A 27,870-nucleotide genomic window follows, 5' to 3' on the forward strand; every position below is an offset into this window, starting at 1 on the left:
GATTTGTTTATTTCAATAAAGAAAACATGTGTTGCTATGTGAAACTTCTTATCATGGAGTCATTAAATGTCTCACGCCTTAACCCTGTCATTGAAAATCATAAAGAAGTACTGCACCTCATTATGCTGCTTTATTACCTAATAGAATGCAGCACCAGGGTGCAGTTCTCCTCCTCACTATAAACCTATACAGGATCAGTGCAAAACAATGACAGTGAGATATTAACCACACGTGTAAATGATTGAACGGATTCTCGAACAGCGTCTTTGGACAGGTGTTTGTTAAGCTGGGTGCAGCAAAATACACCTCAGACTTTGCTCAGAAGTTGAAGCGGACAGTAACAGTTGGAACGCAGACGACTCGGATCACTTCGGAAAGAACAGATACAAAAGTGAGTATATCATGTTAATAAGGTATCTTTTTATATATGCACATCTAATTTATTGACATTTTTCCAAGTACCCCCTTTGTCCGACTACATCATTTTGCTTAGAAAACTATTTAAAAACAACTATAAATCATAATGATGGAATGAACGAGTGATAACACACATTTTAAAGAATGTCATTTTGTAAATAAGTGGAAAGAAACAGTATTTAGTGCATTGGTTCCCAAACACAAAGACATTTCTTTCTAGAGTTAGATCTTTTGATCGTGTTTGAGCTCAGATTTATTTATTTTTTTACTGCATTTTAGTTGAACTAGTTTTATATTTTACAAAGTGAAAATAAAAAAATAAAGCTCTTTTTTTAAAGATTGTGTTTTAATTAAATTTTCTTTTTTTTTTTTTTTCGAATTTTTTTTTTTTTTTTACATTTAATAAAGCTTGGCAGCCATTCTTAAAATACATGGAAACTTTTAAAATGTGCACCATAGCATACCAGGAAAAATCAGCCACATCTTAAATATGATTATTTAATTATTTATTTGATTCATTTATTTTTTTATTTGTTTGTTTGTCCTAATGGTATTGAAATTGCAAAGATGCATAATTTTGAATGTGTAGTTATGTTTACTTATGTTGGGGTTTTTTTGTTTTGAAAATGTACAGCAAACAAAAGATTATTGTATTTGCTATGCTGTACGGTGCTATTATACGCTGTCAAAAAAAAAAAAAGAGGTTTCTTTGAAAATTAAAAACCAGTCCAGCATGAGACATTAATCCCCCACCCCACCACCACCACCACCAAACAAGAAAGAAAAACACTGATTTAGTAGCTCCTGAATAGATTTATTGCTATAGTTTTTATTATTTCCTGTCATCTCACGCCTGATGTGGGTCCAAGACTGACACTTTGTTAATTTTCCACTTTCTATCTCTAACTCAAGTACCCCCTGTAGTGCCATGTACCCCCATTTGAGAAACACTGCTGTATGGTCTGTGTGTGTGTTTCCAGGGCGATGGCTACAGCACAGGGGCTGCTGTCGGCTGCTGTGCTGCTCCTTGTGTCCCCATCTCTGCTCAGATGTTCCTCCTCATCCTCACCTGCCTGTCCACAGCCCTGCACCTGTCAGAGGGCTTCCCTAATCAACTGCTCTGCTTCGGCCCTTTCCTCTATGCCTCCACACATCAAGGACCATGTGATCGAGCTTGACTTGTCCCACAACAGCCTCGGCTCTGTGACGCTCCCCCATCCCCACCATAACCTCAGGAGCATATGGCTGGGAAACAACAATATCACACACTTATCTCTGTGTGTGAAGGGAAAACGTGCACGTCGCTATCTCAGAGGAAGACAGGGCTTGAGACAGAGGGGACAGGAGTGTGTGTCCTGGGCCCCCACCCTGCAGCTGCTATCTGCTGACAGGAATCAGCTCCAGCAACTCCCAGAAGGTGAGTCAATGTATTATGGTCCTACACATATAAACCTGCACTGTCACAGTACAGGCATGCACATTCCCAACACACGTGATCGGCTTCACGTTTGCACTTCTTGAAGGTGATTGCGACACCTTTTAGGGTCAAGGGTCAGTGTTATCTTTCACATCTATTTACATGTCAGGAATGTAGGAAAAGAAAATCACCACATTTGAGTGCACAATTGAACTTTTCCATCATTTAAAATGCCATTTACAATATTCAAAGTTTTTACAACATATGCTAAATACAGGTAGGTAAAAAAAAAAAAAATCGATAAGAATTGCAATTCCAATCATCTACAATTCTGAATTGATTCAAACTTCAAAAATTTGTATTTATTTTTTATTGCAAGTCAAACAATACAAGTAGAAACACAAAACCCAAACAACAACAACAAAAACAGACAAAATACTGGACGAAAGCAGTTGAGACTTACTCCTGGAAGAAAAGGGCAGCTGGCCTAAACTTTTGAGGAAACTTTATTTATACAAGTTATTTCTTGTACAGTTAGTACATTTTTAGTTGTTTAGCATGAATAAATGTTATCTTTTGTCGTAAGTTTGCCTTTATGTGATTACAGCATTGGAATCACTTCATTTAAAATTATCTTATACAAACTGTATTGTTTTTATGCCATAATTTGCCTTAACACACTATGCATCGCATCAATTTTTGAATCAAGAATCGATTTTGAATCAAATCGTGATCCTAAGAATCGGAATCGATTAGAATCGTGAGACACCCAAAGATTCACATCCCTAATGCTAAACATATTCTAGTTCAGGAGCCAAATTCATTTCAGATTTAAATAGATTGGAGCAGGAAAATCCAAGCAATTTTGTAAAAGAAAATTGTTTTAACAATATTGTATGTTTGTTAATATGTTTTGTTATTAAATAACATCCGTTCACATGCAGTTACAAACATCTCAAACTAACCTGAAAGTGTTTCTAATCTAATATTCTTTGCTTTCTTGTCAATTCTACTCAATATAATTCCAAAAAATAACACTGCTTGACAGATTGGATGTTATGAAATGTATTTGGCCCACAGGCCTTGAATTTGATATGAGGTTTAAAGTCATCCTTCAAGATTTCAAAAAGTACTTTTAAGATCACATTTTTAACATCACTAAACTCAGAGTTTATATTCTCATACCTCTGTGACAGGTTAAGGTTTACCTCACTTTAAGCTGTGTTTGTCTGGAATATTGGCAATAACGAATAATACATTTTTTTGAAAAGTATAAAAAGTGTTAAGATTTTAATGAAATAAAGTTGTTAAAATATACAGTAAATTAAATACATGTGAAAGGAAATCCAGCAGTAGACATACACCCATTTAAACAATGCTCCACAGAATAAAAAAGTATACAAGATGGATTAAAATGTTTCTGTTGTGACTGAATTTTCATTCCTCAACAATCAACATTTGCAGAAAACCTAGCGTAGATCAGTAATACAGAAGGTCCTGGTTTAAGAGTCGCAGTGGGCTAGGCATTCTCTGTCGAGTTTGCATGTTCTCCTAAAGTGTCCATGAGATTGCATACAGAGTCTCACTTTATTGATGATATGTTCAGTTGAGAGCAGGTATCCTTTAAATTATAGAAATTTGGTTCATGGATATAAATGTTTATGCTGCAACGGTTGTTTGGTGGCCTAGTGGTTAAGGACGCTGGGCTTGTAATCGTAGGGTTGCCGGTTCAAGCCTCACTTGGGCCATCACTATGGGATGTTGAGCAAGTCCCTTAACCCTGAACTGCTCCCCAGGCACCGCAAAATGGCTGCCCACTGCTCCTCAGGGATGGGTTAAATGCAGAGGACAAATTCCATTAATGTAATAACATTACATGGCCAATTAAAGGCGAAAGCCCCGATTTAATCTTTTAATCTTATCAATGGCAAAACAAGTTTTCACAGTTTACTGTGCATTTTAGAAAAGCATGTTAAAAATAGTCTGATACTTGAGCTTTGTGTGGCAAGATGAGGATCTATTATAGTAGGGCAACATTAATGGAAAGACAACGCCACCTGGAGTATTAACTCCCAGGATTCTGGTTAAACAACCCTTATAGATGTTAACACAGGTTCTGAACACCACCAGCAGAAGACAGGTTTCTTTACATAGTTTTACATTTTTATTTTAAACAGACAATAGAAGTTTCACAAACATTCACGCAGTCCACTCTGGAAAAAAGAAAAGAAGGCAGGGAAGGGCTCACCGAGTCAGAAGGAACCTACAGTATGTGGGGAGGTCTAAATACGAACAAGCACTGAACAACAGTAACAGAGTGTAGACTTTAAAAAGTACTTGAGAGATACTGAGTCCTGAGATGTAGTGCAGAGAGAGCGCCCAGCTCTAACACACAGTATTGCCTAATCCCATCCACACTGCCAGCCAGATGACAGAGTGGCAGTCTAGGAACTACACGTCACTGAAATATTAATAAAAACCTACCTGGATGATTTAGACACTCCAGCTGACACAGAACCGATCCAAAGTTCCCAAATCCTGGGATCAACTCATACACCACCGCCACAGTAGAAGCAGGGTGAGGAACAGCAGGTAAGTGTTGGAGCTGCTGAACACTTGGTTATAAGCACACAGCACCGCTCCCAATCACTGCTCCAAATGTGGGCTGAGTGCCAGATAACGGCACGGAGGGAAACTACCTCCGGCCACATTTAGTTTAAGAGAAAGTTCAGACACTGTTATTTCTTTGATATTTGACAGTTGACCAACAACAAATATTTTTATGCATTCCTGTTATAAAAGGCATAAATGGATCAATGTATTAGTATTTATCTTTATTAGAACTGGATTGGCCTGCTTAATAATGCTATAATTCTTATTGTGCCCTATGTGCTGTTGCCTTGATGTGGTATCTTGTTTGAACCCTGAAAGCTGTTGGTGTTGGGTGTTGAGCTTGGTATCAACCGACCATTCCATTTTATAAAAGTAAACTAATTACTCCAATGAGGATAAACAAACTTTTGTCAGGGACCCTGACGAGGACTCCAGCCAGACTGTTGGCATTATGAGAGCTTCAGATGACAGCCCGTCTTGGGATGTCAAGAGCTTGAGACAGAATCTTCTAGGACCCAAATTGACCATGTAGAAGCATGGAATGTAAGCAGCATGTTTGAAACATGACCAGTGACAGTATTTCAAAATGGAATACCTAAAACCACTGGTGGAGAACAGTGTTGTCAGAGTTGGAGTAGAAGTGACTTTCATGGGGTGCAGCAAATGTTGAATCCCAAGAATTAGCAGATGGGAGACTAATTGTAGCCATATATCCCATTGGGGGATGGAGTGCCTAACTACGTACTTTGTAACGAGAAAACCACCTTCATTATTGATTTTACCCTTTTACTGTCATTCCCACTGGCTGGTAAGTTCAAAGATGTGTGAGAGAGATTTTGTTTTTCTTTCTATGACACTATTGTGGGCCACCTCAAGTGTTTTCCATCCCTTCATCTTGTGTTGGCCTTTATAATTAAAGGCAAAAGTTTAAGAGGATGAAGATAATTAGATTGTGTATTAGAATGGAGTAATTTGTTATTCCCACCTGTTTTTCTTCTGTGGAATGTCACCAATATTGATCACTGGGTCAATTTTAAGATTCCAACCGCTTCACATGTCACAGCAAGAGTGGTCCAAGTGAAGGTCTGAGGATCAGTAGACAATAAATCAATAAGCCTACAGTTATAGTCCTTGTATCTTATTCCTTCATATAAACTATGACTCCCACTGAGAGACTATATCTATAGTACTTTGCTCTCTGCACAAATGATTAAACCTCCCTTAGATAAAGACAGTGTCCAGCCTTTAATCAGTTTTATTGACATTCCAGTGGCTCACAGAAAAAGAAGCAAACTTTTCGGTTTCACCCGGCCTCACCCAGTTTGACAGACCACCTTCTGTTTAATAGAAATTACTTCCCGTGGCTCCTTTAAAGGCATATGTGGAGAGCTCATTTGTTTAGCTGGAGCTTGCTGACAGTCAGGCACAAACTTGGTCCTGTTTGGTATTCAGATCACAGCGTCTTCAGCGCCTCTAATGAAGCACAGAGACTCTCAGAGCCTTAGTTCAACCCTGCAGTCTCAGGCTACTGAAAAAGAAACCTGGCGATCGGAGGAAAAATGTTTGCCCTGAACTAACCTGTGCGTAAGTTTTCTTTTGTGAAAAAAAAAATCCTGTAACGAGCTGTTATAATCTTGATTTTATAAAAGACAACATGCATAAGCACTTATGCATACTTGAATATATTATGTAAACAGTCTTCTGGAGATGAGAAGTGATATGACAAAGGATCGATCCAAACCACGGAATCCCTTCCACACATGCTTTATTTCTTTACTTTTTAACCCAATTGTGGTGGCCGCAGAGCTCTAATTACACTGCATATTTTCTGTTCTGAAGGTTTGGAACATATGGAGTCCTTACAGATTCTACAGCTCTCCTTTAACAAGATCTCAAGTCTTCGAAAAGAAGCCCTGAACCGCCTTTACCATCTGAAAGAGTTACACCTGCAACAAAACCTCATCACAAGTGTCCATCCACAGACATTCCAGGATTTAGTTCAGCTCAAGGTGAGGCTTCTGCGCCGGTTTGACTGACTGAAAACATACAGAACATGTCAAGTATTATCCCTTGGTTGAAAAACAACACACTTGTAAATGTTTCTTGTTTGAAGTGATTTCCTAACAATATAAATGTTCTGCATGTGTTATTTCTCCAAAATTTCATTAAGGTTCTAGATCTGAGCTTCAACATGTTAACCAGCCTTCATCTTTCCATATTCCTCCCTCTGCGTAACATCCGAGCGGACGTTCGGCTAGATGGAAATAGGTGGCACTGTGATTGCAGCATGCGCAGTTTGAGACGGTGGATGATATTTGACAGCAGCAGAGGCTTAGAGTCCTGGAATGTGGTGTGTGCCTCACCCTCTGTCCTATCAGGAAGAGATGTTCTACAGTTGGAGGAGCATGACCTGAATTGTTTCAGCAGTAAAAACGGACAACAGTTCCATCAAGATGTGACCGTCTATAGAGGATCTGACATACTTCTATCCTGCTCTGCACAAGGTAAATCATGGGATGTGAATTACATTACTAGTAAAATATTATCAGTATATAAGTTTATTAACCCCCCACCTAGCACCTAATGAGAGCTAGGATAGGCACCAGCAGACCCCGCCACCCTCAAAAGGAGCAAACGAGTCAGAAAATGGATGAATGGATGGTAGTTCTACCTCTTATTCTTGTCTTCTTTTCTAGACTCGGTTTGGTGGACGCCCAATGGTCAGCTCTCTGTTATCCAACCCCAAGTTGATCTACTCCTCAAAGATGTCACAGCGAGAGACACAGGGTTGTATATGTGTGTGTCTGAAGGACAAATTGCTGCAGTATATAACCTCCAAATCAGCCAAGATGGAGGTCCAAAAAGAGGCCGAAGAGATTTACCTTCAAGCAGCCAACAAATATTCACACAAAACAGCCTTAACACTTTAAGTAGAGAGTTGAAATCAAGAGCCACACAGTCTAACTTGGCTCTGGCTGTTTGTCTGTCTATTTTTTTAACATTTCTTGTAGCCTTTATCCTCGGAGTCCTAGCAAGACCATGTATTGATGTTTTTTGGAAAAGTGTAACCAAAAAGAAAAACTCAAACGCAGCCAACACCATTTCATCTGTTGAGCAAATGCAACACGATAATGAGGCCTACTCCTTTAGTGAAGAACCAGAAATGGTGGGAGCTTGCAGGGAGAGGAGAGTCACCTTCAGTACTGTGGACTTTACAGGGGACAACAATGTTAAATATTATGATACTGTAGCCACTGGAGATCAGGAAGGTGTCAGTAACAATGCAGGAATTCACTGTGAAACTACTATGTTTGAGGGGCACTCTGATGGAGATTCAGGAAGTGAAACCAGCCTATACCAAAACAAACACAACGAAGGCAAGAAATTATCGGATGGTGATGATACAAGCCAGACCCGTGGCATGGAGTTTGAACCAATCCCAGAACCCACTGGGCTGGATAAGAGGAGAAGCTTGTCTTCATCCTCAGAGTCTTCGCTACATGAAAAGGGATCAAAAGAAGAACATATGGCATGGGAAGACAACAAAACACAGGCGCAATTTCAGCTGGTGACTGAGTCTGTCCAACAGAAAGCCGACTTCTCTAGAAAGACAAAGTTTGTGGCTCCCAGAAATTCGCAAGACGGTGAGACTGAAATGGTCGGATTTACTTCTGAAGCCTTTACAGAATGGTCACCTCACATACACCCAGCAGACAACAGTGTCTTGCCGGAAAGTGAATATTCATTTGAATTTAGCGATTCCAGTCAAAGTACAAAGTCTACCAGCCTCAAGAGGCATTTAGCCATCAACACACAATCACCATCAAAAGATACATCTTCCAGCAGTGAAAGTGATGATGCAACAACCGACCACACAGACAAGCATGAACTAGGGAAGTTGGGGATTGCCAGGTTTCCATCAGATAGTTATGATCTACAGACAAGGTGGCCTATTATTGATCTTCAGTATGTCCCTTGCATCAGAAACCGCCTAGATATCAAACCATTTTTGCCTGCCTCAAACTCATTTTCTAGTAGTGACAGTGAGGATGAAAGTGCTAAAACTCAATACAAACAAGAAAAAGTAGTGCTTGATACATCAAGTCATCCAGTTAAATTATATCAAACCACAGGTCGGAAGCAAGAAACACAATGGCCTGTTGTAGATGTTGAGCGAACATCACGCATCAAGAGACGTCTAGATGTCAAAGTACAATCCAAGTCTTCTGAGTCATCTTCAAGCAGCAGCAGTGAGGATGAAACAACTGAATATGCCACCAAACATGAAAAAGCAGAGCTATACACACAAAAGCCTCCAATAAAACTATCTGAAACAGTGGGCCACACACAAGAAACTAAATGGCCTCTTTTAGACCTTGATCAAACCACACGCCTCAAGAGGCGTTTAGCCATCAAAACACGGTCACCATCAAAAGATACATCTTCCAGCAGTGAAAGTGATGATGAAACAACCAACCAGACAGGCAAGCATGAACTCGGGAAGTTGGGTATTGCCAGGTTTCCATCAGGTAGTTCTAATCTACAGACAAGTTGGCCTATTATTGATCTTCAGTATGTCCCTCGCATCAGGAAGCGCCTAGATATCAAACCATTTCTGCCTGCCTCAAACTCATCTTCTAGTAGTGACAGTGAGGACGAAAATGCAAAAACTCAATACAAACAAGAAAAAGTAGTGCTTGACACATCAAGTCCTCTGGTTAAATTATCTCAAACCACAGGTCGAAAGCAAGAAACACAATGGCCTGTTGTAGATGTTGAACGAACAGCACGTATTAAGACGCGTCTCGATGTCAAAGTACAATCCAAGTCTTCCGAGTCATCTTCAAGCAGCAGCAGTGAGGATGAAACAACTGAACCTGTAATCAAACATGAAAATGCAGAGCTATACACACAAAGGCTTCCAATAAAACTATCTGAAACTGTGGGAAACACACAGGAAACTAAATGGCCTCTTTTAAACCTTGATCGAACCACACGCCTCAAGAGGCGTTTAGCCATCAAAACACAGTCACCATCAAAAGATACATCTTCCAGCAGTGAAAGTGATGATGAAACAACCAACCACACAGGCAAGCATGAACTAGGGAAGTTGGGGATTACCAGGTTTCCATCAAGTAGTTCTGATCTACAGACAAGGTGGCCTATTATTGATCTTCAGTATGTCCCTCGCATCAGAAAGCGCCTAGATATCAAACCGTTATTGCCTGCCTCAAACTCATTTTCTAGTAGTGACAGTGAGGACGAAAGTGCAAAAACTCAATACAAACAAGAAAAAGTTGTGCTTGATACATCAAGTCGTCCAGTTAAATTATATCAAACCACAGGTCTGAAGCAAGACACACAATGGCCTGTTGTAGATGTTGAACGAACATCACGCATCAAGAGACGTCTAGATGTCAAAGTGCAATCCAAGTCTTCTGAGTCATCTTCAAGCAGCAGCAGTGAGGATGAAACAACTGAATATGCCACCAAACATGAAAAAGCAGAGCTATACACACAAAGTCCTCCAATAAAACCATCTGAAAGAGTGGGAAACACACAGGAAACTAAATGGCCTCTTTTAGACCTCGATCGAACCACACGCCTCAAGAGGCGTTTAGCCATCAAAACACAGTCACCATCAAAAGATACATCTTCCAGCAGTGAAAGTGATGATGAAACAACCAACCACACAGGCAAGCATGAACTAGGGAAGTTGGGGATTACCAGGTTTCCATCAAGTAGTTCTGATCTACAGACAAGGTGGCCTATTATTGATCTTCAGTATGTCCCTCGCATCAGAAAGCGCCTAGATATCAAACCGTTATTGCCTGCCTCAAACTCATTTTCTAGTAGTGACAGTGAGGACGAAGGTGCAAAAACTCAATACAAACAAGAAAAAGTAGTGCTTGATACATCAAGTCGTCCAGTTAAATTATATCAAACCACAGGTCTGAAGCAAGACACACAATGGCCTGTTGTAGATGTTGAACGAACATCACGCATCAAGAGACGTCTAGATGTCAAAGTACAATCCAAGTCTTCCGAGTCATCTTCAAGCAGCAGCAGTGAGGATGAAACAACTGAACCTGTAATCAAACATGAAAATGCAGAGCTATACACGCAAAGGCCTCCAATAAAACTATCTGAAACTGTGGGAAACACACAGGAAACTAAATGGCCTCTTTTAAACCTTGATCGAACCACACGCCTCAAGAGGCGTTTAGCCATCAAAACACAGTCACCATCAAAAGATACATCTTCCAGCAGTGAAAGTGATGATGAAACAACCAACCACACAGGCAAGCATGAACTAGGGAAGTTGGGGATTACCAGGTTTCCATCAAGTAGTTCTGATCTACAGACAAGGTGGCCTATGATTGATCTTCAGTATGTCCCTCGCATCAGAAAGCGCCTAGATATCAAACCGTTATTGCCTGCCTCAAACTCATTTTCTAGTAGTGACAGTGAGGACGAAAGTGCAAAAACTCAATACAAACAAGAAAAAGTAGTGCTTGATACATCAAGTCGTCCAGTTAAATTATATCAAACCACAGGTCTGAAGCAAGAAACACAATGGCCTGTTGTAGATGTTGAACGAACATCACGCATCAAGAGACGTCTAGATGTCAAAGTACAATCCAAGTCTTCTGAGTCATCTTCAAGCAGCAGCAGTGAGGATGAAACAACTGAATATGCCACCAAACATGAAAAAGCAGAGCTATACACACAAAGGCCTCCAACAAAACTATCTGAAACAGTGGACCACACACAGGAAACTAAATGGCCTCTTTTAGACCTCGATCGAACCACACGCCTCAAGAGGCGTTTAGCCATCAAAACACAGTCACCATCAAAAGATACATCTTCCAGCAGTGAAAGTGATGATGAAACAACCAACCACACAGGCAAGCATGAACTAGGGAAGTTGGGGATTACCAGGTTTCCATCAAGTAGTTCTGATCTACAGACAAGGTGGCCTATTATTGATCTTCAGTATGTCCCTCGCATCAGAAAGCGCCTAGATATCAAGCCATATTTGCCTGCCTCAAACACATTTTCTAGTAGTGACAGTGAGGATGAAAGTGCAAAACCTCAATACAAACAAGAAAAAGTTGTGCTTGACACATCAAGTCGTCCAGTTAAATTATCTCAAACGCTGAAGCAAGAAACACAATGGCCTGTTATAGATGTTGAGCGAACAGCACGCATCAAGAGGCGTCTAGATGTCAAAGTACGATCCAAGTTTTCTGAGTCATCTTCGAGCAGCAGCAGTGAGGATGATACAACAAAACCTATAAATCATCAGGATGAAATTAAAATTGAGGAAAGTGATATCAGCATGATGAAAGACAGCAACTCGTCTCAGGTGGAAAGTTATCCAGTGACAAATTTGGATGACTTTGATATGATTGTTACATATAAACCCTTTAATAGTAGACGTCTTGATATCAAAGTTTCGCCTCCAGAAGTGAGTGCTAGCAGCAGCCTGTTGCACTCACAGCAGTCAGAATCAAGCTCTGCCACAAGTGAAAGTGATGATGAGAATGAAGACCACGACTACAACGTCATGTCCAAGGCTTCAGAAAAAGATTTGATCAGGTCCCCAACAGGTTCAATGTTGTCACTTTCTCCCCGTTCAAAGACAGACCATAATATCAAATTGGAAAAGTATACCAATCTAATGGATGACTTTGGCAACAAACTGGAACATGACAACATTCATGCAGCAGCAGAGATAAACCCAGAGCTGCAGTCGCGATGGGCCACAATGAATCTTGGCTTTTCCCGTTTCAGAAAGAGGATTGAAATCTCATCAAGCACACCAGACAAAGCTGATTCCCTCCTTTTCTCCAATGCAGAAAGTGAAACAGGGACTATAGCCAGCAGAGCAAGACAGAAAAGGATTTTGGCATTACAAAAACTCACACAGGCTGACTCAACTATGACGCTTGATGGCACACCAGTGACTGTTTCTCAAGATGAATGGTCAAGCAATTCATTGACAAATAATGATAATTTGTCACAAGATTATAGCCTCTCAATGACTGAACATAAATCGGAAACAAACACTGAGAGGTCTAGTTTTGATATATCTCATGTTAAGAGGAATGTGGATGTTGTGGTTAGGGAGAAGCATCCTGTCACGTCATCATTACAATCCATTTCCCACTCCTCTTCAAGTAGCAGTGAAGCAGAGATCGATCCAAGTGTGTCTGACCTGAGTTTTGGTGTACCACACATTAAAAGACGGCTGAACATAAAGGCACCATCACCACAGCCAAGTTTGACTTCCACCACTGAAAGTGAAAAATGGACAACAGGTGACACTGGAATTAGACCTGAATTAAAGACAGATGACTCTCTCATCACCTACAAGCGCTTGATTATGAAGACTCCATCGCTGCCTGGTGACACATTCTCCTCCACGAGTTCCAGCCAAACCACTGACTATCTAAAAGAAGGATATACAGCTACTGGAAGGACAGCCATCGCACAAAAAGGGGAAAATGAAAGGGTTCCTGATGCTCCAAAGAAAGGTTTCAGTTTTGACGATTTATTCAAGAAGATCAAACATTCCAAAAACAGAGCAGGTGAGGAGATGCCACCAGACATAAGGTGGACAGGCATTGGTCATCATCAACTCGACCTTTCTAGTTCCCCTCCCAGCAAGAGTGCCCACTCAACCTTATTGTTGCCGCATGGAGCTCCACCCAAACTGCCAGAGCTTCCTCCGCCTGACTCCTCCAACAGTTCCAGTAGTGAAAGTGATGCTGAAACAGAGGAAAAGCATATAGAATTAAATCCAAATCAGAGGGGTAAATATTCCTCTTTTAGTGCAGATGGAGGCTCTCTTGCACCCAGTGGTGCTGCATACATGTCTGACAGGTCACTTGGTGGTAGAGGTGAGCCTTTGAGGGGTGTGTCTGTGGATGGGAGGGAAGTGAGAGGACTCAGGGCCCTGAAAGTCAAGTTCTCCGAAAGACAAATGTGGGAGACAGAAAACGTTAATGAGCCTGAGTCCCTTTTATCTGTTGGTTCCCACAGTGGGGACATTGTTAAATACCACATTTCAAATGTGGATGGTGAACCTTTTTCCCAACAACGGCTAACACAATCCTATCCAAGAGCTGAGAGAAGAGAGTTCCAATATAGTTCTTCTCACTACAGGAAGTATGAAAGCTACGATATTGGACCACCACAGGAGGCTCCACCTCCTGTTCCAGCAACGCCACCACCAGACGAGTCACTTGAACGGAATTGGAGATCACCACCACAAAGCATCAAGAAACAAACACGGGAAGAAAGCAGAGCCAACCAACAGCAGAGAGATAGGAATAACCCATCTTTACAGACATCACAAATCTATGATTCCTATAATATAAGTCAGGTTTAACTGATTAACTAAATGTGTGCTTTTACTGCCTAAAAACGAGCATGTTTTATGCCATCTGATCTTAAACTAATGAGTTACTTTGTGTAATCAGTTATAAGCAACATGTCATGTAAGGCACATTGAGTTGCCTTGTGTATGAATCGTGCTATACAAATAAATTTGCCTTGCCTTGCCTTGTTGTATGAGAAGCTCAAATGTTTAAATAATCAAATGCCGTTTCTTTAGAGAAATGTGGATGTTTTGTTTCTGTAGATTGTCAATTTTCCTAAAATTTAAAGACTTGAATGATCAAGTTGTAGATGTGTGATTTTGGGTTAAATCCCCAATCCCTATACAAAATTTGGATGACAACTGTAAATATATACCTATCCTTTTTTTTTTTTTAAAACAAATTCAGTAAAGGACAAAACCTTTTTAAATAGCTATTTATTAACAATTTAAATGCAATGACAGCGTGAAATTATAAATTGAATACAAAATTGTGTTGGATGGTTTAATTTCTACATTTGTTTTTTATTTGCCAATCCCTTACTTGTTTTCTCTGACCAAATGCTTTGTGTGGTTAAATTTACTGTAACTGCTTGTATAGCTCTTCATTTAATCAATGTTACAAAGTATTTCACAATGTTAAAATTGGGTCTTGTGAATTATCTGAAATAAAAGTGTCAAAAAAGATTAGATAAATCTACAAAGTCTTTAGAATAGTGTTTTTTTGAGGGTGTTAAATCACAGGTAAAGTTAGAGATCCAGATTGCCAAAGGGAGAGGCATTCCAGTGTATTTGTAGCTACTTGGCTGAAAACACACTTCCTAGAGATTAAGAATCAAAGTAAAACCAATAAGTTAATAAACCTTTTTATTTAAGTGTATAGACAGAGATTATAGTGAAAACAGACATATAGACAATCACATTGTTTACGTACATATATACACAGGTGGGACAGCCTGTTCATCCTCCTGCATTGTCAAGGGGCAAGCGGATAACATGGATTTCCACACAGTATTTGGTAAAGTATCCAACAACTACGTTAAGGTTTTTATGCAGACATGAATGATTTCTCAGGGTTTGAATGGGCATCTCTGTTTATTTGCAACAACCAAATAATGTGTATTTGATGTGTAACATGACATGGCACATTTGCTAAACAACCTATTGTATGCACCAGCAATAAATAAAAAGATTGTTTACAATGAGTGTGTATGTGACTAGTAAATGAAGGTTGGGTAAAAATGCAGGAGGGAACTCCCGTTCCTCTTTGAGGTTACAGCTGTGTTCCAGGTCTAAATAGACACAATCATGTTTTTTTCACATTGGGCTAAAAAACTGCATGACTGTGTCCATCAATTCAAGCACAAAACACCTATACAAATCCGAAACGTGTCCGAAAAGGGTTCTCTCCAAAAAGTCTCTTTCATTCACAAAAGGCTCTGTTGGAGCATGCATGCAATTATTAAATCTTCTGACAGTTCAGCATCACATGACAGCCAAAGACAAAATTTTATACAGGTGTTACAAGGACATATCCAGCGAGGGGGGGAAAACAAAAACAAAATACCATCTTATCATCACATAGCTCCAAAACTGCTTTGGGGGGGGGGCGATGCTTTCAGCAGCACCTACCATTATACTACTCTAACCTAAATAACCTCGTCCTGAGAGGGTGGCTGGTCTTCCACTGCAGTGACATTGACACTGTCAGTGTTGGGGATATATGCTACTGGTAAGACCTGAAACTATCAGTGGACTAAAGGAAGACAAACAGATGCCACATATTGAGATAAAACTGACAAAAACTAGCTCTATGTCAAACTATAACACAGCTCAGAGTCTGAATTCATCCTGAAATAATCCCTGACCACTCAGTACATCTGTGTGCACTCTCACTGGTGTGTGTGTGTGTGTATATATATACATTTAGGTTTGTTGGTAAGTGTGTGCGTGTGTGTGTGTGTGTGTGTGTGTGTGTGTGAGACACAAAGTGACTTCCAGGTTTTGAAGCACAGTAAAACTCTTACCTACACAACGTGGATACATTCATTGGTGCTTGGACCAAAAAATGCTGATCGGAGCACTGATGGCTCACCGCTGTACTGAAATAAGAGTAAGCAGCAATGCTGAATTGTTTGGCGTTATGAGGTCTGAAGCCTTTGCTCGAGCCAGAACACGGAGAAAAAACAAACAACTGGCAGAAATCAACAGTAAACAGGAACCAGAAACCTTCCCTCAACCCATTTGACCCACAGTGTGCTTCTAAACTGACTCCTATCAAAACTAAGGCATGGCAAACCAGAGTCAGTGCCATATGCTTAGGAAAAAAAGTTCAAGTTCATTCCACAATGCGTAACACTTGATCAAAGCGACCCATTTAAGACTCAGACACGATCCTCCTCAGTTGGTTTCACTGTGCTGAAGACAAAGGGGAGAAAGAGGGAGGAGCTCTATGGCACAACACTGTGTTGCTTCCATCATCCACGTATGATACCATGTGTTTCCTGACACAGACAGCAACATGACACATCACAGTGAGAGAGAACAATACCGCAGGATGGGGGGGATGGGGAGGTCATTGCAGGCCCGTCCGTATCCATGGCAGACCCTCCCTCATGCACCCACAGCCCAATCCCCTCCTTCACACAGAAGCACCCACTGCCATGGACTTATCTGTACTGTTTACTTATTGGTTGGTAGTTTTTTCAAGGTGTTGTTGTCATCACAGTTGTGTTTAATTCCCCCGTGCTAAACGGTCTTCAGCAGCTATGACATCTGTCGTTCCTTGTACCATTCCACAAACTCATCCAACAAAACTGGCCCTAAGTAGAGAAGAGAACAGAGACATATATTAGCAATCTGTTAGAACAGGGGTGTCAAACTAGTTCAGCGGCCAAATACGGACCAGTTTAATCTCAAGTGGGCCGCAGAGTATGCTTGGGCGGTAATACCGTTTACCGCGGTGTCATGAAATTGCAACAGTATCAGTTTCCATACCATTTTTTTTTTTAAAAAGCGATGTACTTATATAGTAGATAAAGATTAAATATCAAATATAATTTATTTAATGCCTAAACATGATTCCATGTCCAGCAGTAGCTGCGTGAGTTAGTGCTGGCTGCAAAAAAAAAAATATAAAAGTGTTGCGCTTCAGCTGTCAGCACAGTGCGCTGTCCTCAGAGCAGATCAGAGCAGGGAAGGAACGAATTAAGACAGACTTGAAGCACAAGCATCCACTATTGGATCAATCCTGTTTCTGCACAAGGATTATCCTTATATTTGATATGTGGATTATGTAAACAGATCTACTGATGTCTCTGGTTCCGCGGGCACAATGTGCACCTGTGTGTGTTTGACGTGCTGGTTTCCCCCTGCGCTGAACCGATGTTTACAGCTGTCATTTATAAAAGTATGCTTACCACTAAAACAAATGTAAATATGTCATTTGTAAAAGGAAAAAAAGGTTTTAATTGTCTGTTTCAGGTCAGGCACGGATAAAAATACCTAATGTCTGTCCGACGTGTTGGTTTCAGCTTTGCTCCGTTGGATTCTGGCCAAAGCTTGAATAAGGTTCATATCCTAAATGACCTGTGTTTAAAAGCAAATAGGCACCACAAAACGCCAAAACTAAATATTTGTCTCTGTTTTTCTTTTTCCCTGTCCTCCTCTGCACCTCTGATCATTCATTCTCCGGCTCCGCTGCCCAAAAGGTTATGAGACAAACGCGACAATGCACACGCGGGTCAGATTGGAGCAACAAACCGTTCACAATAGAGTCTGATACAGGTCACATTTTAAATAGTAATGTGAACGAACAAACAAAAAATCGGATCTGTGTCTGGTATTCAGTTACAGAACGATGAAGGCAAAAGTCAAAAGTTTGGTGACGCTGTCTGAGCCATAATTTTAAATTAGTCTCGGTAATACCGTATACTGCGGTAAAATAGGGAAGAGGTTTGACGGTATCCAAATTTGGATGCCGTCCAAGCCTACCGCAGATCAGAGTTTTTTATCCTCGGGAAGTCAATTCCAATTACGTTCTCAGTTACTAAAGTTCAATTAAAATTAATCTCACCTACTAAGCTTGAAATAAAAAACCACATAAAAGTTCATCTTGTGTTAGCTTTCTGTTAGCATCTTATGATAACGGGTCCTAAATCAGCTGTAAAATAAAACAAATATCTATTCTATTCGTCTCACCGGTGGAGACGTTCCTGGGGAGGCAGCGCCGCTGCATCGAGGACAAAGCGGAGCCAAAAATCCCTTGTGGAACAACGGGGGCATCCAGGATGACACTTTTCTCCCCGTGAGACAGTTTGGCCAGGTCGAGCCAGCGGGCCCGCTCCTGGATAACCATGTTACCCATCACCTTCCCCGTGGCCTGCACAGAGCAGCACTGTGTGCGGAGGCACACATCGGCAACCGTGAATATCTCCTCCATTGTCGCCGGGTCCTGAGACATGAAAAAATCCTCACAGAGTTCGGCCTGATAGGCAGTGAGGAGAGAGACGACATTCAGCTCCCTGACAGAGAGCAGCGGCAGCATATGTCCTGCCGGACAGGACCGATTGGAGATGGTCTGCTCTGGACAATAACACGGGCCCCCGAGGGAGGGACAACTGGCTGTCCAGGGAGCAGGTGAGCCGCAACGAGGGGCTCAACTGGAGGCATGCGAAGAAGGCCGAGGCTCTCCATCGCCTCACAGTCGAGGGACGAGGCACCAGACAGGGTTTTTCCCCGCGAACGTGCGGCCTTTCCTGGGAGGACTTGTCTCGGAGCAGTGTGCGAAAAGGGAAGCTTCTTCCCCTCGTAGCAGGACCTGGTGGTTTCGGTCACCATGGTGGGCCATGGAATGGCCAGCCGGGCCGCGGCCCGCTTACACAAGGAGGCATCCATCTCCTTCTGAGAGGCGAAAGAGGTGGCAGGAAGCTCGCTCCGAGTCGGGGTGATGAAAGATTCGTCTTCCTCGTCTCCACCCAAGCCAAGAGGGTCAGAGGAGTCATCATCAAGCTCTTCACATTCAATTACGAGGACACTTCCGTGAGAGCCCAGAGGAGCGACGTGCGCACAGGAGCAAGGAGCGTGCAGCGGGACGAACACCGGAGTGAAAGAGCCGCTGGGGACCAACGTGTGCCGGTGCAACAGCGTTGGAAGGAGACGTCGGCCAGGGCCGAGGCTCGGAGGTTCACTACCTTTTGGCAGCGAAGGACAGCACCTACCAAGCAAAGCAAGGTAAGAGCTGTATTTTACCCACTTCACGACCAGTTGTGGTCCAAAGCAGGCGCTAGTTCTGCCAGCGTCCGGCGACTGGAATAAAGAAAATCTGCCTGTGGACAGTTAAGCTGGCAAAGAAAAACGCAAGATAGCTGAGAGGAGAAGAGGTGTTTGAATTGTGTGCGCCTGTCCACGTCCACCTTTTATAAGAGGTAGGTCTCCCCCTAGCGGATGGATGCGCTTCACCGGCCAATCAGGATTGGCAGATTGAAATAAATTCGCCTGAGGAATGCAGACAGAGGTTGCATCCCATAGTGAGACATCTCACAAAATATTATGAAATAGAACTCTGAGCTCTGGGAAAAAATGTGCAGTTTCCTTGAATTTGTGTATTTAGAGGTACTGAGATCTCTTAACTGAATTACTTGGTGATTTACACATGTTATGTTTTCATCATTATGTTTATTTTCTCCTGTGGTCTGATATAGGCGCTTTAAAGGGCCAGTATTGGCCCCTGGGCCTTGAGTTTGACATGGGTGTTAGAAGAATGATAATGCAAGGTTTAAAAAAATGTTTTTGCAAAAAGTCCCACTACTCACAGGCACCGTCCTCATCGTAGTTACTGAGGTCCAGGTTGATTGTCCGACTGAACTCTAAAACATTGCACCACTGGTCTTTGTTGATGACTTTGTACTTTGATTGCTGAGGATGAACCCACAAACACTAGGCATTATCCATTAAACCACAAACATTTAAGCACAACAAGTAAGAATAAAATGGACCAAATCACAAGTTGACAAAATGTTGCCAAATTCTCACCTCTAGAAATTGGTTAAAGACGGGAAACAGTGGCCACGTCTTTCCTAGAAGAAGCCCCAACATGCACTTGGCTGTGTTTAAGTCCAAACTTCTCTGATCCTTTTCCTGTCCAGTAAAAACAGCAAAACTTGGTCACATTATTTCAAAACACTATTATTTTATGGCATTGATTATCTGTAACATTTATAGTCATCTGTTTTTGAACTGCTGTTTTCAAAAACTAAACCTTTTGTTGTATATACTCCATCATCTACCTGGAATTGAAATAAATAAAAATGGTATTTGTGTACAGCTAGGTCGTAACCAATACACAAACACCTTAGTTACAAACCACTGCTACAAACAAGCAAACACATCAACAATGATATGAAACTGTTGTGGGGTTCATGTTATGTACAGTAAATCATATGAAGGGTGATCAAATAAAATGATGGATGCGACACGTCACACATCTGTCGACAAGACAGAGCAGTAGGTGTAAATATTTAGCAACCTAACCCAAGAGGAAAGACAAAGGAGATTATTGGAATTATTATTATTGGAATATAGCACAATAATCTCACGCTCTAACAGTTAAAGTCTAAGTTGTAAAACTTGATGACTGAACATTAATCAGTCTAAGAGAAAATTATTGTTTTGTATTGTACAAAGAACACGTCACCTTAGATTCAGTGCTTATAGGGGCTATTCTCTCGTCTGGACTTAAGCGCTTTTTTGCGCGACTGCAGTTACGTGCTTCTCTCCTACGCGTATTCTCCGGCCCAGGGCCTGACACACCCACCGTACGTAAGTAGAGCAAAAGTGCGTAGCGTGTGAATAAAGGCAGGCTGAAGAAAAGGAGGCGGCTGTCTAGAAATCACGGAACATGAAGTTTTCCCAACGCTTGGAAATGTCATTGAAATCAGTGAGGATTATAAAATTAACTTTTAATTTGAAATGCCTTCGTTATTAAACAAACAGGTTGATTTGATCAGATCATTTATCATGATATTTGTGTGAATCATTCAGTGACTATGAATAACAGTGCAATGTGTCTTGAGGATACATTTGTAGTTAAACGTGCAATAAAGGTGCGTGTGTAAAAAAAAGGTCTGTGCTTGACTCACCCGAGCAAAATCAAAGGCATATCGATAAATGAGTTTAAAGCTGGTGCTGTCATTCAGGACTGATCTCAGGTAGTCGAGCGAATTCCTCAACCGCTCCGTTGAATCACACCTGACAAGATATTTTTTTTAAATGGAGACCCATTGTGACTGCACACCTGACTGGGTGTACAGAACTCTAAACAGAGAATGAAGTGTGTGTTGGACCTACTGCAGTGAGCCCATGCCTCTCAGCCATTCCTGAAGAGTGAAATAGCCCATACTCTGTGCGTCCAGCTTCCATGCAAGAACCAGCATCACCACCTGGGCACAAAAGGGAAACATTACATCTATGGACATTTCTTCTAACGTACAAATGTCAAACAAACAAACAGCTGTATCATGGGCCTGTACAACGAAGCTGGATTTCCTCTTATCGCGCTAACTTCTGGGATTAATTCTGTGTGTGTTGTACTACGATGCTTCCTACGAGGGTAAATCAACATGCTAACTTACTCTGAACGGCTAACCTGGACAGGAGTAGGGTTTGTTCGAGATAAGATATAAGCAAGTATAAAAACACCACCTCCTGACCAATCAGTTCTCTTGGGAAATGCCCTGCCCAAGAATGGGCATAATATACACATGCAACGCAAGTCTCTCCATGTTTGTGATTGGTCAAACACTGCAAACTCCACCCTTTTTGTGTGAATGTCACATATGCATTAATGTCTATAAGTCCCGCCTTCGTCAAATTGACCCCAATACCCCCGACTTCGCCCAGCCAACAGGCTTCGACTTCGAGCCACTGTCAATCAAATTGAATGTGCGAGCACCGTCACAACAGCAAACAGGTATCACTGAGCAGCACTGCGTCATGGAGGAGCGCTCTGAAACACCAGTTACCCATTCCACGATTGCCAACGTATAAATTATATAGATTTTAATTGATTTAACTGCTGATTTTAAATGTTCTTATTGATTTTAATCCGTTGAATGTTTTCTGTTGCACTTTTTGATCATGTGAAGCAGATTGAGTGGCCTTGCGTATGAAATGCGCTATACAAATAAATTTGCCTTACCATGCCTATAAAGCTTCTACTAAAAAAGAAAAAAAAAAAAAATCCAGGTACAAAGTTTGTAGATAAACGTCTTTGTGACCACAACAGAATTTATCTTGTAGTTGCTTTGCAAAGATTTGTTGCTTTTAAAAGGATTCCGAACGGACCAGGATTTGGCAACATTTCTCATGGACAGGTAATAAACATGTTTTAATCAAAAGTTATGGTACTCTAAAAATAAATGTGTAGTTTTTGTAGTTGTGCGACTTTGATATGATTTGCAATGCACATGCACAAACGTAGAGGCGTGGCTACTGGTAGATTGGCAGAGGCAGAGGAGGAAGTAGAGATGTCGAGGGCGGGATATCGAGACGTTCTCTCTGAAACTCCAGATAGCAGCTTTAAGTTTAAGTTTTGATAACCAGCTTCACAGTACAGCTGCTCTAGGATTGCAAATGTTTAGTTAGGTGAAGCTTGCCAATGGAGCGAAATACCGGATATATAAATTCAGCCTCGCAGTATAAGCCCAATATGCCAAAGTGGGCATTAAAAGGCTTGCAAATACAGTTTACCTAACGGAATAATGGTAATACTTTAACAAATCATAGAGAAAATAAAAAAAGCACTTACATTTTCTGGTTCCACTCCAATGTCTTCACAGAACTTCTCCATTCCCTCTGGACCCACCACATCATCACAACCTACGGACAATAAAATCCACGAGTTTAAAAGCTCTGTGATTGAACTCTTTTAACCATTGGTGTTCATGAAGGGCTCACCTGCATATTCATAAAACCATTCTAAGCATCTTTTACTGGAAAAAATCTCTTCCTCACGAATTTGCGATGATTCATGTTTCCTGAAAACACTGCAGAAAAAGGAACGATTTTTAGCAAATGACTTGAGCTACAAAAATAGCTACAAAATAGGGCTATAACAAAAAAAGCTAAGCACACAATCACCTGTCCTGTCGACTTTTCTTAGCAGACATGTCGTCTCCAGCAGAGGGTCTCCTCTTTTTCCTTGGGGGCATGGCTCTAGAGCAGCAAGCTGAGGAGAGGAAAAAGTCCAATCCATCATTCATCTTCAGTTACTGCTAGTGCTCCAGACAATCAAAGGCACACATACAGAAAGTTAAATTTAGAGATTCACATTATTATGACAAGTAGTTTTTGGATATTGGGTGAAAATCAAGCACAAAACTTATAGCAAACAAAACCTCTGCCAAGTATTAAATCCCCTCTTTGCCAGATATTGACAGTTATCTGGATCATTGATCCTGTACCATGATCATTCACACTTTAAATCATACATGTCAAACATAAGGCCAGAGAACTAAACTCGGCTCTTTAGAAAAAAATGACAGAGAAAACATGAATCGTTGTGTAAATTATAAAATAATGTCTCAGCCCTTCCAAATCCACAAATTCAATGAACATCCACAATATTTGCAGGAGATCGTCATTTTCCCATGCCTACATCACACGATGCTAGTCATTTTTAACCGCAAATTGTAGAAAGAGTCCTACAATTTTTTCCACAAACAATCCCACAAAATTCACCTAAATTACACAAAATCTGGACACGAAATCAAGAAATTTAGACATGAAGATCCTGCAGAGACTGATATCTGTTATTTATTGCTGGGATATTGTAGGTGCTTTACATACTTTGTACATCATTTACATGTGGAAGTGCAAACTAGGGCACGATTATGTTAAATGTTTTAAACCCCCCCCCCACCACCACCAAAAATCTATGGCCCACTTCAGATAAATCTGGTCCATATTTGGCCCCTGAATGAAACTGAGTTCACATCCCTGCTTTAAAGGCTTTAAATCACAATGAAATCCGCAATCTGAATCCAAACCGGATGAAATTGTGTTGTTATTGAGGAACCAACTCAACATCACTGGGTCAAATTTCATGAAAATCGGTCAATTACAAACCGAGATATGGATTTTCTCACTAATTATGAGAAATAGATTTTTTATTTTTTAAACTGATGCAGAATCTGTATATCGATCCAGATCTTCTCCAAAATTGTATGGAATCTTCCATTACTTAAAATGTAATAAAAAAAATTGTTATACATATGGCTGACATTATCTGTCATTAGCAATAATAAGGTGTCATGAAGGCTGTCATTAAGTTTTGTTCCCTAAATTATGACACCTTTGGAGCTATGTTGTCATTTTTTGGGTTAGGTGGAGGAGAGACCTGGTAAGGTAAGAGGTTAGGGTTAGGGTAACGAATGACACTTAACAGCCTTCATCACATCTTATTCAGGTAGCGTGATGTTAGCCTTTATGTATAAAACTTTACTTAAAGTGTTACGATCTGTTAAGTACTATTGACGTAATCCTGCTAACAGCCAAAAAACACAAATTAAGTAACACTGGTGAAAATAATAGCCCTTGGCAGAGGTAAACATGGGATTCCCTTGAAGATGACAAAAGCATGCAAATGACAAATGGCAGTAAGGCTGCACAACATATCGTTTGAGCATTGCCATCACAATGTACATGATCACAATAGTCACAATGCATGTCCTGCAATTTTTTTTGCACACACAAACATTGGGAGGCAAAACTGTGTACTGGCACTGATAACTAACCTGGCACAGCCACTGGACATTTCGGTGATACAAAAGTAAAATACCAAGCTTCGGAAGTTGTGGGAAGGGTGAATGCATCAGGCTCAGTGCAGGTTACTCGTCTCACAAGATAGCAGCAGTGCAGCATAGAGTGCAATTCAAGTAATATAATGAAAATTCGGTAAACACTTGAAGTTTTATAAGTAAAGGCTGGCATTACACTCTTATTATTATGACATTACACCTGTCATTAGCATGAATAAGGGGTCATGAAGGCTGTCGTTAAGTGTTGTTCGTCACCCTTACCCAAACCCTTAGTTACCCTAATCACTAACCCTAAACCTTAACCCAAAAAATGCTAACACAGCTCCAAAGGTGTCATAATTTAGCAAACAACACTTAATGACAGCCTTCATGACACCTTATTCATGCTAATGACAGCGTAATATCAGCCTTATGTATAGGGGGTTTTCATGGCACCTCATCAACCGTGTCATCGGAAGTCGCCATTTTGGAGATAAAGCAGCAGGTCTACAAACAGCACGCAGACAAGAAAATCCCAAATTACGAGACAAAATGGTGAACAATTGCTGTGTTTTTGGCTGTACCAATCGGTCAAACAGTGAGACACATTTGGAATTTTATAGATTGCCAAAAATCATAGCAATTCAGGGAGAACAATCTCACAAGTTATCAGAGGAAAGGAGGCGCTTGTGTCTAGCAAAGCTAAACCATGATCTATGAGATAAACATCTGGACTATTATGTATCCTGATATCATCAACTACCTGGATTTCACCAAGCCCATACACAGCGGAAGAACTTAAATCTTATAGAAATTCGGAGGTCGGCTGCGGCTGCAGAGGCTCGCTTTAGCAACGGATATACTGTATATCAGCAGATAACTCAGTCAGTTCTATTAATTTCACAGTGAACCTGCAGCATAGTTACTCTAAAATAGTATACGACCACCAGGCAATCCTAGATTCAGGCAAATCAAACAGTTATAGTCCATTAGATGCGACTACTCTGGACCTCGATCATCGGATTACTACACCGGCTACATCCAGCGACCTGTGGAGCCTCGTACCAGCGGTGTCCGCCAGCAGAGGAGACGTAAGCAGTGTGATCGGAAGCAGGAGCAGGGCTAGCAACCAAGCTAAGAGCTAAGCTCAGGGAAAGCCGCTTCCTTCCATCCTGCGTTCTAATGTCCGCTCCCTGGAGAACAAACTCGACTACCTGAAGCTGGATTTAAATGCAAGACGGGAGATGAGTGCGGCGGTGTTTGCATATACACCAATAACAACTGGTGCAATGATGTGAGCAAGTCTCATGTCACTGCTCTCCTGATGTAGAACAACTGACAATAAAATGCAGACATTGTTCTTCCTTGATCTGGTGTAACTTTTGGCAGTCTGTAAAACTCCATGTTTTTCACGGTCTGACCGAGTAGTACAGGCAAAAACAAGGCAATAGTTCACCACTTCCTCTAAACATTCCGGATTTGCTTGTTTGTGTGCTGTTTGTTAAGTGTTTCTGAAAATTCCTGGGTTTTTTTTCCCTTATCGCAATATATATCACAGGGTTTAAAAAGACAAACGCAGTCAGTTTTTCCCCCAATATCGTGCATCGCTAAATGACAGTGATGATTGTGGGAGGAGCAATAATACCTGAAGGGTGGCTCTGTTGTCCAACGTCTTCTGTCAGGTTCTAGTGGAACAAAGAATTTTGATTGGATCAAAAACACAATAAAACACAGCCATCCACTGACAGTTTTTCATTACCAGTCTGTGCAATGTATGGTGGATCTTATGAATGCTGGCCAGGGTAGTCAAATGGGAGTTCAGCTGAAAATCTGTTCACACACACACACAAATATATTAACAAAAATAGATTTCAGATTTTTTAAAAAGCACTAAACACAACCTCGTGCATCCAGTCACATTAGGAACGAGCACAAGGGCACGAGCAAGTGACACTATCAATGGCAATAAGAATAAAAACAGCATTGGGAAAGAATCCTCGTAGGTTTTTTTTTTTTATAAATAGTCATTTAGGAGCAAACAGCACTTTGACGTGATCTTCGAGGATTCCTCTCAGGAATCAGGCAGCGACACTACGTTCTCTGAAAGACATGGGAAGTGGGAAATACCCGATAGAGTAAGTTATTTCCTCGCTTCGTGTGTATTTTAGTGAAAGTCCATGGCTCACGGTGGTCCTTCGGGTCTTCGGGCCCTCAGTAGACAGGCTAGCTCAGTTGGTAGCACATAGCAGTAGCTACATACCTAAAATAGCGGCGTAGACGCGCAACTTGCTCAGAGTTTACAAAGTATCTGGAGAGTTGGCCGTGTGGGAATTGTAGTCCATTTCCGTCAAAGAAGCCTTTTAGCGCTGCGCTAAGTTGGGGCTACTGGACTACAACTCCCATAATTTGACAAAACAACTATTTCTATCAGACCACTTAACCCCCCCTATGTTTAGCTTAACTGATTGAATACGTTTGTACGTTTCTTAAAATAACACAAACATGTATTGGTCTACTACTGGTTTGAAAGCACGACGGAAATGCTTTCTCACGGCGAATGTAGGAAGGTTTAATGTTGCTGACAGCAGCGCTGCGGTTGGCATAGAAAGATATTTTACACAACTGCGTCACAATTTTCTTTCACTGTAACAGCCCGTAGCTCACATGGAAAATGGATAATGTGCAATACCGTTCAGCTGACTGCAAGTCTAAGCTAAAACGTGAAGCAAAGCGACAGTGAGTGAAAACATTAAAACCACAGTCCACCAAATAGCTCTGAAAGCCTTACAACCTTTTTTTTTTTTTTTCAACGTTGGCTACATTCAATCAGGCACTGCTAACACAAGTCCGAATATGTGCTTTTAAATAGCTGCTGAGTCTAAAACAACCCCCTGTGTGTCGGAAACTGTTGAAATCACACTAGCTATCCTTCCTTTGTTGTCGCCTAAGACAACACGGCCAAATACAAAGAGCAGCAAATAGCACAGATTCAACGCGTTCTGATCAAACCTCACGGAGCAAAAGAGCAAAGGCATAACCACAAACACAGTGCATTCGTTTGCATCTGTAAACACCCGCAAAAGGTCGTCCTTTCCCACATAAATGCCTCTGTAACGCAACTACTTACTTGCCGCATCAGAGTGCATTTTTATGAAACATACAACTGTATCAGTGGGAAGTCCACGAACCGGCCAATAGGCGGGCCCTGTCAACGTAAACCCCGCCTCTAGGCTGTGATTGGA

The 27,870-nt window shown here is 41.2% G+C and overlaps 2 protein-coding genes across 4 annotated transcripts; one reads left to right on the forward strand and one right to left on the reverse strand.

Annotated features, from left to right (window-relative positions):
- Nucleotides 1-253: 253 nt before the first annotated feature.
- Nucleotides 254-15,038, forward strand: lrrc66 (leucine rich repeat containing 66). The gene is made up of 5 exons (XM_028445423.1): nucleotides 254-391; nucleotides 1,398-1,834; nucleotides 6,287-6,456; nucleotides 6,618-6,951; nucleotides 7,144-15,038. The coding sequence occupies exons 2-5, from the start codon at nucleotides 1,402-1,404 to the stop codon at nucleotides 13,842-13,844; spliced, it is 7,638 nt and encodes a 2,545-aa protein (XP_028301224.1). The 5' UTR covers nucleotides 254-391; nucleotides 1,398-1,401; the 3' UTR covers nucleotides 13,845-15,038.
- On the reverse strand, nucleotides 14,683-27,870 carry dcun1d4 (DCN1, defective in cullin neddylation 1, domain containing 4 (S. cerevisiae)). 3 transcript variants are annotated; one of them, XM_028445426.1, is made up of 12 exons: nucleotides 26,815-27,749; nucleotides 26,674-26,728; nucleotides 26,388-26,458; nucleotides 26,274-26,313; nucleotides 22,971-23,058; nucleotides 22,788-22,876; nucleotides 22,639-22,709; nucleotides 21,180-21,271; nucleotides 20,972-21,080; nucleotides 19,866-19,970; nucleotides 19,646-19,748; nucleotides 14,683-16,654 (listed from the first exon to the last, which is right to left on the reverse strand). In XM_028445426.1, exons 5-12 carry the CDS (start codon nucleotides 23,039-23,041, stop codon nucleotides 16,599-16,601), a joined length of 696 nt encoding a protein of 231 aa, XP_028301227.1. In that variant the 5' UTR covers nucleotides 23,042-23,058; nucleotides 26,274-26,313; nucleotides 26,388-26,458; nucleotides 26,674-26,728; nucleotides 26,815-27,749; the 3' UTR covers nucleotides 14,683-16,598. The 3 variants fall into 3 exon arrangements, with proteins under 3 accessions (XP_028301227.1, XP_028301225.1, XP_028301226.1); XM_028445424.1 differs by lacking the exons at nucleotides 26,674-26,728; nucleotides 26,815-27,749 and adding an exon at nucleotides 27,756-27,870; XM_028445425.1 differs by lacking the exon at nucleotides 26,674-26,728 and having other exon boundaries at nucleotides 26,756-27,749.

Source organism: Gouania willdenowi, chromosome 4 (assembly GCF_900634775.1).
Source record: "Gouania willdenowi chromosome 4, fGouWil2.1, whole genome shotgun sequence".
In the NCBI taxonomy this organism is placed as follows: domain Eukaryota; kingdom Metazoa; phylum Chordata; class Actinopteri; order Blenniiformes; family Gobiesocidae; genus Gouania; species Gouania willdenowi.

Coding starts and splice junctions, on each gene's coding strand:
- lrrc66 (XM_028445423.1), top strand. CDS start 1,402: ATGGCTACAGCACAGGGGCTGCTGTCGGCTGCTGTGCTGCTCCTTGTG. Junction 6,457..6,617: donor AGGATTTAGTTCAGCTCAAG/GTGAGGCTTCTG, acceptor AATTTCATTAAG/GTTCTAGATCTGAGCTTCAA. Junction 6,952..7,143: donor TCTATCCTGCTCTGCACAAG/GTAAATCATGGG, acceptor CTTCTTTTCTAG/ACTCGGTTTGGTGGACGCCC.
- dcun1d4 (XM_028445424.1), bottom strand. Junction 21,272..22,638: donor TTGGAGTGGAACCAGAAAAT/GTAAGTGCTTTT, acceptor TTTTGTGCCCAG/GTGGTGATGCTGGTTCTTGC. Junction 19,971..20,971: donor ATGCCTTTGATTTTGCTCGG/GTGAGTCAAGCA, acceptor TTTACTGGACAG/GAAAAGGATCAGAGAAGTTT.